The sequence below is a fragment of the Juglans microcarpa x Juglans regia genome, chromosome 2S (genome assembly GCF_004785595.1).
Source record: "Juglans microcarpa x Juglans regia isolate MS1-56 chromosome 2S, Jm3101_v1.0, whole genome shotgun sequence".
Taxonomy (NCBI): Eukaryota; Viridiplantae; Streptophyta; class Magnoliopsida; order Fagales; family Juglandaceae; genus Juglans; species Juglans microcarpa x Juglans regia.
The window spans coordinates 14,079,872-14,092,053 of NC_054597.1; the positions used below are offsets into that span (position 1 = coordinate 14,079,872).

The 12,182-nt window shown below is 32.5% G+C and overlaps 1 protein-coding gene across 1 annotated transcript; it reads left to right on the plus strand.

The window, feature by feature from the left end:
* Window positions 1-9,400: 9,400 nt before the first annotated feature.
* On the plus strand, window positions 9,401-11,975 carry LOC121253636 (ethylene-responsive transcription factor ERF054-like). Its single transcript, XM_041153626.1, has one exon. It carries the CDS (start codon window positions 9,984-9,986, stop codon window positions 11,337-11,339), a length of 1,356 nt encoding a protein of 451 aa, XP_041009560.1. The 5' UTR covers window positions 9,401-9,983; the 3' UTR covers window positions 11,340-11,975.
* The last annotated feature ends 207 nt before the right edge of the window (window positions 11,976-12,182 follow it).

Below are 12,182 nucleotides of genomic sequence, written 5' to 3' on the forward strand. Positions count from 1 at the left end.
TATTACATAATTTTCATATCTCTTTTTAGCGCTTTCAATTTTCCTGCAAGGACAAAACTAGGAGTGCCCTGAAGTTGGTACGAGGACCAACACTGTCTCACTCTTTCTACAAAGCCTTCAGATTTTAACCACATATTTTTGAATTTAAAATACATTCTGCCACCTTAGATACCTCCACAATCAAGTAAGATGAGCCAATGGTCTGAGTTGATATGAGGCAAACACTTTTGCTAGGCGTTTGGGAAATGACTCTCCCACTCAGGAGAAATGAGGAAACGATCCAACCGAGACCAAGAATGATTATTAGCCCACATGGCAGAGCCACCAGCTAATGGCAAATCAACCAAATTCAAATCAGAGATACATTCAGATAACTCTACCATAGTTGACTGCACTCTTCTACTACCGAAAGACTCACTTGGAAATCTAATGACATTAAAATCACCCCTATACACCATGGGAGGTTCCACCAACTGTGAATACCGGCCAGTTCTTCCCACAAACACACTATGTTGCTATCTAGATTTGGACCATATACTCCTGCAAAAGCCCATAAAAAATTATCTGAGACACTCTTAAAAGAGCATGCTACCGTGTAGCTCCCTATGTACTCCTCCATTTTCTCCACCACCTGTCGATTCCACATCACTAACACTCTGCCCGATGCCCCATTGGATGCCACATAAACCCAGTCCACATGAGTGTTAATTTCTTATTGATTTGAGCAATGATGTTAAGAGCAATGAGTGGTGTTTCAGTGGAGGAGAAGGGTTGGGTATTTGTGGAGGAAGACATGTTAGAAAGCTAGATCGTGGTCATGTTAGAGAGTTGGTCTCCTAATACCATGTAGAGAAGAGCACTGCATGTATTTTCAAATAAGAAATTTTCATACATCTTTCATTGATTCTTCGTAGGAAGTTATATACACTGTCTATAATTATGTTTTAAGCAATATACAAAATAGGATACTGAATTTACAACAATTACAAGGAATCAGAAATTACAAGAATTATGGACAAAATTTATGGCTAGGAATCCGCCTATGTTATTAAGGCTTGATTTGGGCAATCTTCCCTAATATGCACTCCAAAGATCTCAAAAGTATTTTCGTGCATTTTGATTTTTTTGATTTTTTTTATGTTAAGAAAAACACATGCAAGAATACACTAGTGGTAAATTTTTAAACATTAAAATATATATATATATATATATATATATATATATATATATATATATATACTAAGAGACATTTGGAAGGCACCTAAGCATTTTTCTTTCAGTTTTATTAGGATAGTCATATTTTGTTACCAAACAAAAATAAAAATAGACATTCCTATTCTTAAAGCATTAGGAAAAGGAATTTCAAATCTGCAAACCAAACATGTCTTGAAAATTTAATGGAACGTAACAAGCATTAAATTATTAAAATAAGTGATACGCCCATAAAAATATTCTATAAAAGTAAATTCACAAATTGATATATTTGTATATAATAAGTTAGATCTATTATTTTATAATAGAAAATTTTATATACCATATTATTATCTTACTATGAAAGATGTAATATATTTATCACTATTGAATAATATTTTATTAAATTATTCTTTATCATCTAATAGTAATAAATGTGACACATATTATATAATGAGATGAAAGTGGGATAAGAATGTAATGTATAACATCACTTTTTTGTAATATAATACCTTAAATCTATTTTATTTTTATAAAAAAAAATTGTGACTAAACCACAAAAACATTTCTCAAATATTAAACTCTTTTTAAGTATTTTGTTTAACTCCTAAACGATCTTCCAAATATGGTTGAAAAATAAAAAAAAAACAAAAAAACAAACAAACAAACAATGTTGGAGGTCGAACGTATCATGCAATAAAAAATGCGTATAATGTGAATCTTTCCAAAGCCCACTCATAAAAAAGAAGATATATCTTTCATTTGGCATCACTGCACGTCATACTGTCACTGTTTGCAGTCGCAGTCACTTGCAGAAACACAATACTAATGAGAGTACGTGGAGTGATTTGTTTTAAAGAGTGTACTGTCCCATTTTGCATACGTGGGTTTATGTCCCAGTTAGGTTTCTAACGAATGGTTATCCATCTTATAAATTTTAAATGAAAGTTTTATACTACACATTTTTATCTAACTGACGTCAAATTTATTATTTTTATCCTTTTATATATCTTACTAGTTGAATATGTGTGTTTAAATAAAATAAAAAATCACATATTAGATAAGTAGAAGTAGAGGTATAAATTCAAACCGGAAAACCTCTAGAACCGATTTTTAAAATGTGAAAACCGTCGGTTCCAGTCTTATTCCTGTTTTAAGATTTTTTGGATCAGATCGGACCGGTTAATAAAAAATGTATATAAAAAATAATATTTGTATTATTGTATATATAAGTTTTATATATTATGTATAATTATAAATTTTTATGTGAAATTTTTATATATAATATATATAATTATATATATTCATATATGAAATAATTTATTATCATAATTTATAACTTATTACATAAAATGTTAATACTAAATCACTAAAAGTTTATAACTAATACTAATATTAAATATATAGTTTATAACTAATACTAATATATAACTTATAACTATGCCAATAGTCTAATATTAATAATATTATATAGTCTAATATATTAATAAAAGTATAAAACAGATTTTTTTAAATCAATTTTTTTTTTTATAAACAAATTTTTAATGAAAAATTGTGAAACTTACATTTAAAAAAAATAGAAAAACCGGACCGGACCGGACCGGATCAGAAATTGGTAAAACCAAAAGTACTGGTTTAAGTGGGTAACCGGTGCGTAAACGGTTTTAGAAAATATAAAACCGGTACATACCGGTTCGGTCCTAGTTTTTGTCTAAAACTGAACCGAATCGGACCGGTTATACCCCTAAGTAGAAGTATATGATGTAAGGCTTTCTTATAAAATAAAGATATATATTCATATGTCTGGATAATTGTTATAATGTGTTCAAATAAAATGATAAAAATGATAAATTAAATATTGGTTAGATAAAAGTATGTAGTGTAAAACTTCCTTAAATCTATTTTCATGTCTAGATAATTGCTTTGATGTGAAAAACTCTTCCTTGTCCTCACCACCCCATCTATACAACCTTCGCACATCAGCTAATGTGGATTTTTATTTTTTAAATAAAAGGTTGAAAACTAAAACCAAGAATCCTGGCATTCCCCACGCCCCATGTTCCCCTTCACCCAGCGTGAGCTTTTTTCCCACCCAGTTCGGATCCCGTTGGGCGCACGAGCCAAATCTCTCCATAAATCCATCTCTCTCCATAAATCCTCGCACAACCCCGTGTTCTCTTCTCACTGCTTAAACTCGGATCTCTTCTCACCGCTCGTGACAAATCTCTTTTGCATGGCTTCATCGACAATATTTCCTCTTCTCACCGCTCGTCTGGGGCCGCTGACATTGGTGCTGGTTCGAGTATGTTCCTGCATTTCCAATATTCATATTTCATCTAAGGCTTCATCTTGAGCTTTATCTCGGACCAATCTAAGGCTTCAATGATCGTACCAAAGGTATAACTCCTTGAGCGTTATCTCAGTGCATGGGCGCCGTCATCTTTAATTAGCAACATACCCCCCTAGCTAGGACCAAATTGGACAAAGTGCAAATGAGAGTTTGAGAACATGTACGTACATTGGGTTATTCATGGTGAATTTAACACTAATAAGCTCCGTTTCCACGATACCTAACCAAAAAAAATTTTGGTATCCCCTTTTATTTTCTTGAATTTATTTATCTCATCAAACTATGGATGCATAACACCCCCATCGATCAAAGCCTAGTACGGGTTCAAGCTGGAGTCACACCGGCAATCGTCTTCGATAATAAACAACTTCTTGTCGTGACTCCACATGAAGAAGATTTATCTTGCGGCAACCTAAGGTTTCAATGATCCTATCCATTAATGCATGACTTCTCAATTAGCGTTATCTCAGAGCACCCGCCCCATTGGCTATCTTACCTGCAATTATCCCATAAGTTAAAGTGGTTTTACCAGCTTAACTAAGATAAAATATATTATTTTTTGTGTAAAGACGATGTCATTGTTGTAGAATGTAGAACCTCTTGGCAAAGGGGCGCGGGGTGTGGCCCACCCAAAAGTTTGAAAAAAAAAAATATATATATATATATATTAATTTTTTATAATTTAATAAAATTATATTAATCTTATTTTGTGTTAGCCCCTCCTAAAAAATTATCTTCACCCCCCCTCAACAAAATTATTTTGATTTTATAGATTAATTACTTATAAGTCCAATTAGACTCAATACTTGATGATTTTGTTTCTTTAAAAGAACGCAATATACAATTTTAGACATTTTGTATTTTTTTTGTGTGATATATTTGTATGAATATCTTTATGTTATTTCAATGATATATTATTCTTGACATATCACATACTTTTTTAATACATAGGTTGTATTAAATGTTTTTTATTTTTATTTTAGATCTTATTATCATATTATTCTATACTGAAAAAATTGTATAGAAATAGAACAAAAAATATTTTATTATAGTTTTAGCTTTGCTTGCCCACCCAAAACAAATTCCTAATTCCACCACTGCCTCTTGAAATTTTTCATCATCTTCTCAACATCTTATGATATTATGATTTTGAAAAATTAGAATCAATCATTGGACATCACGTTAAAGAACGATATGAAAATGATAAATAGATATTTTCTTAATCCTACAACTAACAAAATATTCTGTTAGGAATGATTTAAAAAAGCTGGTCACCGATAATATTCCAAGTGTGAGCAAAAATGTCAATGAGTTTGGAATTACAGATCATGTTCAAAGTCATGATGAATGTGCATCTCCAAAACATTACAGGATACTGTGAAAGAGTCCTAAAACTCCCGATGGCATGCATGTCCATGCAAGTGTGTTCCAAAACTTGTGCAGAGAAAGAAATAGAAAAAGTTGGAGAATTTTCTGATTTGAGGGGTCAAGGGAAATGAGTCAGAATATACCCCCATTTTTGTCACCATGCCCCCACCTGAATAATTATAAGTTCTTTGCAGATAGTTTCCACATGAATTCAGCATCAAGGCCACAAACGGAGGAATAGAGGACACGTGTCCATTGGATCGCCTAATAAACTTAGAGCAAAGCTTAATTAAGCTTTGTTTATGCAGCTAATTAAGGCAGACTGATACTCCAAATTAGGCCAAAAAAAAAAAGTGGTTAGGATTATCAGCTTATCCTAACAGGCCAGGGTACTAATCCTTTCTTTATCTTAAATTTATTGCTTTTAGTCATGGTACTCATTTATTTGATGTATTTTTAATTGAGAAATGCTTTAACTATAAAAAAATTACACAAAAATAAATCCACAAACTGACGTAGCTTGATGCAGTATGTTAAATTGTAAAATTACTTTTATTGTAAAGTAGATCTAACGGATCACGTAAAGTCTCGTCATATATTAGTCTACTAAATTAAAATTCACTTAAAATAAATTAAGGACGCATAATATATAAAAAATAAAAAATAACATTTCTCTCACAGTTATATTCCCATCTAAGTCTAATAATAATTAACATGCTCGATCACTTTTATAATTTCACTCGGTAGAATTTACGATCACTACACCTTATCGTTTTTATATATAAGAAATTTCTTTGTCGAATATTGTTGGAGTTTAGTTTTAGAATATTAATTTTGAATATATATATATATATATAACCTTCAGTATAAAATATTCCTTCATCTTAGATGAAAATTATTAATAAAACTGGAATATTGTCTTATTATTTTAAAAAGATTATTGAATATTATTGAACCTATATTTGATAATGTTTGAAAATAAGTTATTTAGAAATATTTAAATTTTATAAAATTAAAATTTAATTATAAAAATATTTTTATTTTAAAATAAATTTAACGTGTCACATAAAATCAAATTAATTTATAAATTTAATTTTATAAAATCTTTTTATATTTATAACATTTCTCGACAATAAACGAGAAGAAATAGGAAGATGCTAGCACCGTCAGCTTACACCGAGCTAGGCAGGGGTTTGATATTTTTGGGCAGAAAGGTAACGGAGTTTCATGTGCGTGGGGGGCGTGTTAATTGGACAATTGGACTAACGTTTGAAAGAAAGAACAAAATGATGAGGTATTAAGTGTGGACCACCGACACGTGCCGCTCTTCACCGACATTCACCGTTATGTTGTTGACTTTTGTAAGGACAAACCGAAAGTGAAAGAAAGCCAGAATGCCCAACGTCGTGGAGTATGATGATACCATGATCACCTGCGTGCGTACGTACCTACCTGCATGCATCCATCAAATCACATCCAAATTAAATTTTTTACAACTTTTGTTTAAATTAATTAAATAGTCCTCTGTCTTAAGACATGTTTTTTAAGTTCGCATTTAATGATTTTTTTGTTAATTAAAGTTTTAATGTACATCATTTTTTATATAATTTAAATATATAATTTAAATTAATATTAGATATAATTTTAAACGGATTAATCCAAATTTTTAGGAGGATGTAGCACAAACTCTATTTTCACACTCCACCCACTCGAAAGCAATTATTTCTATTATAGGCTAGGGACGGTTTTGGTTTGACATATATATATATATATATATATATATATATATATATTCTACCCCACTAACCTCCCCTAAAAAAAAAAAATTCAAAAGGCAATGAGTTTGGTCCAACCCTAAAATATATAGTCTAGTCCTAAGTCAACTAATAATACATTATAAACTTTAATAAAAATCAGACCATACTCTGATCTAAAAAGTTGTATCCTGGAGGATAGACTTTCAGACCTAGCTAGCTTGCGACTAGCCGTGCATGCATTTTGTTTTATGCGAATTCCAAATTTTTCCACTGCATGGACACAATTAATCCTCATTCACATAGGATATTAAATACTTTGACTGCAAAATTAAATTATATAAAAGTAAACTTATAAATTTACACAATTTGATATAATATATTAAATTATAAATTTATTTTTATTATAAAATAAATATAACGAATCTCATAAAATTATGTCTATTTGTATAATTATTTTTATGTAATCTTTTGTGTCTGTAATAGTTCTCATTCACATATATATATATATATATATATATATATGTTGGCTTGATTAATTTCATCAGATTTATATAACATTAGTCTTATGTTTACACACTTATTTTTGGTTGAAAGTATAAAATTTCTCTAGCAAATAAAAGCAATAGCATATTAATTAATAATTGTAAGTGTCATATGAGATCAATCTAAATTCTAAAGACATTCAAAAGTAGACCAAAATGGATGAATCAATTGTGTTTGGGTAGTGAAGTATCTATGAATAGTAGTGAAAAATTAATAAAAAATTAATAATAGAATATTGAATAGTTAAGAAATAAAATAATAAATAGTAGTGGGGTATTCTCAGAATGAAAATACCTTACACTCAAACTAGGAAGAAAGATAAGAAGGAGAAATGAGAAATGGAGAAGCTAAAAAAGAGCATGTTATCTCGTTTCAATTTGATTTTTTTTTTTTTAATTTAGACTTTCAGTTTTTTCTATAAATTTACCAAGTATACTATTTGTTCTTTAAAAAAACTTTTAGCTTGTTAAAAGTATTTTTTAATCTTCCAAACTCAAAGTCAAGCAAACACTTGGGATGTTTGGATACAGAAAAAAGATACAAAATTTTCAAGATTCTTAAAATTTATCATAATTTTATTATCAAATATTACTCAAATACAAAATATTTTTTAATTTAAAATTTTCAACTTTTTCATCTAATCATTACCTAATAATTATCCAAACATAAAAAGAAATACAATTTTTACAAACTTTAAAACAAAATGCAAAAATCAATACAATTCTTATAAACTTTAAAAAAAAATTATATTTAAATAATTTTTTTAACTTTGCAATATTTTTATTCAACTTTTTCTTTCTCATTTTTCAAAACTCAATAAAATATTTTAACTCAAATAATTTTACCATTATTAATAGAATTCTAAGATACGCCAAGTGTCCAAATGAACCCTTAAGCTCTTCAGGGTGATGGTGATTTTTCTTTGAACAATACTAAGAAAGATTTTTGGTAGAGTTGGGGTTCTAGTAAAATAGTTGCGATATGGTTGTTTGTGTATCACTATTCTATTATTAGGGTCTTATTTGGGATTGCATTAGAGGTTTTAAAAAAATGCTTAAAGAGCCTTAAAAAATTTTTAATAATAAAATTAAATTTGTTTGAGTATTATATATTAATGCATCTTTTAATTTCAAATAAGCTAAAAAGCACGTTTGAAAAAAAAAAAAAAACATATCAAATGTGTTTTTTCGGGATAATGCAGAACTTTTAATTTTAAAACACACTGTCAATGGGTGAAAACATCCATACAACTTTCATATAATTACATGTTTTCATTTGATCTTATCATGTGCAACTTTCAAATTATCTTTTATGTAATTTCTTTCTCAAAAAAAAATATTTTTTTATATTATTTTCAAACAAATATAACATTTTTTAAAATGCTTTAAAAAACAATAAATAACTTTTTAAGAATAAAGCTTATTACTTAAACTCTACAACTAAAATTACTCCAAACATGCACTAAACTCTGTCTACTTGATAACCCTCGTATTAATCATTGGTAAAAAGGGATAGAGAAAATAAGATGATAATTAAATATATATATATATAAAGGGATTGGGATAATATTATGATAATGGAGTAGTTCTTGTTATTAATTCCAAGATTTTATAATCTGGAATCATCTATTTGTTAATCAAGCCACTGAACCGTCCCTTTTATTGTTGTTTTGTCTTTTGGCTGTTATGAAAAAAGAACCTAGTACTTACAAAAATAAAAATAAAAATAAAAAATATCATGCCACTGATTTTTTTTTTTTTTTTTAAATTCAGAACCTGTTTTGTTATGTATAAACAAATTTGTATACTAATCTGTATATTAATATTATTGTATTCATATTTTAAATTTAAATTAATATTATTTTCAATAAAAAAAAAATTTAACTAATTATTTTAAATAGATACATACATTAATACACAAAATCGCTTACTATTAGTTTTTTCCGTAAGCATAATACCATTAATACCTAACATTGGTGTCCTCCGTCTTTTGGCACAGTAGGAGACGAGAGCAGAGACAGAGGCAGAGAGCAAAAGTTGGAAAGGGAGTGCAGAGAGGAATTGGATTTGAAGCGAAGAAACAACGACACAAACCAATCTTCATGGGACCCAAACATGAGCCAACCAACCACAAGGCTTCTACATATTCTCCCTCTCTCTCTCTCTCTCTCTCTCTCTACTCTCTCACAAAAAGTCTCCTACAAAATCTTTTTCTGCTCTCCTATAAACCCCCTCCTCCCCTGTGTCTCTTCTACCTCTCGCAATACAAAACTTGTGTAGCTCCCCTGCTTTCGCTTCCTTCTTTGGCTCCAAAGTCTCCCATTTTAACGCCTTTAGAATCTGAAAAACAGCAGCGCCCAACTTGGATTCCCTCTTTCTTTCTTTACAGAGAGCTCGCTCTCTCTGCTCTGCTTTCTTGCTCCGTGTTCAGAGTTTTGGGATGGGTTCCTTGCACGTAAACGCTTTTGGGTATCCGATTCTGTTTTTGGTCCAATCGGTTTAGCTTTTGAAATCTAACCCAGATTCGAATATCGGTATTTTTATTTTATTCTTTGACCAGATTTTGGATTCAGTGTTCGTAATTTTTGTATTTGGGGGTATATCTTTTCGTTTGTTCTGATATCTATATTAGCTTTTTTGACCCATCTCGAATTCTCTTCAATCACTGAGTTCAAAGAATTGTCTCCTGGTTTTACTTGTTGGAGCCTTGAGAGGGAGAGAGAGCCGGACAGAGCGATATCTTCTGTTTTGGATTTTCCTTGTTTTAGGTATCCGATGGCTGCTGGGAATCATGGCAAATCCAAGTTGGGTGTTGATGAATCACTGAGAATGAGCCAAGATTGGGAGATTGACAACGGCAAGGGACCTGAGTTTAGTTCTGAGAGGCGGCGTTGGAAGTCAGTTTTTGATGAAGCTTCCATGTCGAGTAGGCCTCTCAAGAAGATCCGAAGCCCTGAACGTCAAAACCCAATTCATTCCTCTGCTTCTTTAGCTCACCAACCTCATCCATTCTCCATTCCCAGCTCAACTTCCTCTGTAACTCTTTGTCCACCTCCCCCTCCTTCAAGACTTGCGTTTCCTTTTGCATATGAAGGATCTCAACAATCCCTTCAGTTTCCCCACCAATTTAGAACCACAACTTTGCCGATGTACCCACCTCCGCTGCAACCACTACAAAATCAGCAGGAGATGATTTCTTTCGCTTCGAAACAACATCATAGCGTCGCTTATCCGCAGTTCTTGGGCGGAGACGTGGCGCTGATGCATCTCCAGCAACAGCAGCAGATTCTTCAATATTGGAGTGATGCACTGAATTTAAGTCCCAGAGGAAGGATGATGATGATGAATAAGTTGGGGCCGGACGGTAGGCCTTTGTTTCGTCCTCCGGTGCAGCCCCTACATACTACCAAGCTTTACAGGGGAGTGAGGCAACGGCATTGGGGCAAATGGGTAGCTGAAATCCGTCTCCCTCGCAATAGGACTCGCCTTTGGCTAGGCACATTCGACACAGCCGAAGATGCTGCCATGGCATATGATCGTGAGGCCTTCAAGTTGAGAGGAGAGAATGCTAAGCTCAATTTCCCAGAGCTTTTTCTCAATAAGGACAAAGCAGCGTCCACAGCTCCTAGTTCCACTACATCTTCTCCCCCGACTCCCAATGAAAGTTCAAGGTCAAGTCGGTACTCGAAGCAACCTAAACAAGCTCCAAAAAGCCTTGATTTGCAGGCTTTAGATATGGAGATAAGGCCACCAACACCACCACAGCCACAGACCGTAGAAGATAACAGCCATTCAGGATTGGGGTTAAGTGAGGAAGCTCAGGCAATTTCAGCAGGTGCTGATGTAGGGGAAGGTGTTTCACAGTCACGGGAACTGGTTTGGGGAGACATGCAAGAGGCTTGGTTCGATGCAATTGCAGCAGAAGGTTGGGGGCCGGGTAGTCCTGTGTGGGATGATTTGGACACCAACAATAATTTTCTGCTGCAGACTCAAATTCCCTTTGCTATTCCAAATCACCTGGAATTCAATGACTCTGGTCTTCAGAGTCAGCAAGAGACCTTAGCCTCAGCCTCCTCCTCCTCCTCCTCATCTTGTCCCATGAAACCCTTCTTTTGGAAGGATCAAGATTGAAAGATCATTCCCAAACCTGTGCGGAACCTTTCCTTTTTCTCTGTAGGATCAATAAGAAGGCTTAGAAAGGCCTGCAAAATCCTTGTACTCTTTATAATATGCATCTTAGGATGGTCTAGCCTGAATTTCCACCTTTTCCTCTCCCTGGTTGCTCATTTATCACAAAACAACCAGTGATTCCCATTCGGAAGTTGATAACTTTGTTAGGATCATCGAAGTTTCGAAGTTCAAACCATCGTTGGCTTTGAGTTGTGAACTCAATACACATCCCCACTACCCCCCATTAAAGCTTCGATTCTCCTCCACTCCATCTGCTGCAAAAGGCTGAATATTTTTCCAGGCCTTTCAGCAGTGGCAGTACAGATCATTCCTTAGGAATCGTTGAGCAGTGACGTTTTAGCTTTTTATGTTTGTTAAGGTCATGCAGTGGTTGTCGTTAATTATCAAAGTGCTGGACCAGCACAGAAGAAGACGGTTTTGTGATCTCCTTCAGTTGGTCCCCTTAAATCAGTAGCTTTGTTTCAATCGTAGATTGTGTACTACTTCTGTCTAATCTTACCATTGTAATGTTAAATATCCCTTTTTTTTCTTTTCCTTCAACAAAAGTTATAATTACAGATCAAGTAATTTGCATCATTCTCACTTTTATTCTGTTGGTTGTATTCCAAATTTGTTGTTTACCACTTATATATGTATAGGCTTCTTAATTTCAACTAACATGCTGCACCAATTGCGGGCGTCACGCTTGTCTTTCAAGATTTTCATGGTCTTCCCACAATATTGAGCTTGGTACTTACAAATCCCAAATTAGATTATTTATAGTTATTTAGGACTTGTTTTGAT

Excerpts from the sequence above, each read along its gene's own strand:
- LOC121253636 (XM_041153626.1), top strand. The coding sequence starts at position 9,984 with ATGGCTGCTGGGAATCATGGCAAATCCAAGTTGGGTGTTGATGAATCA.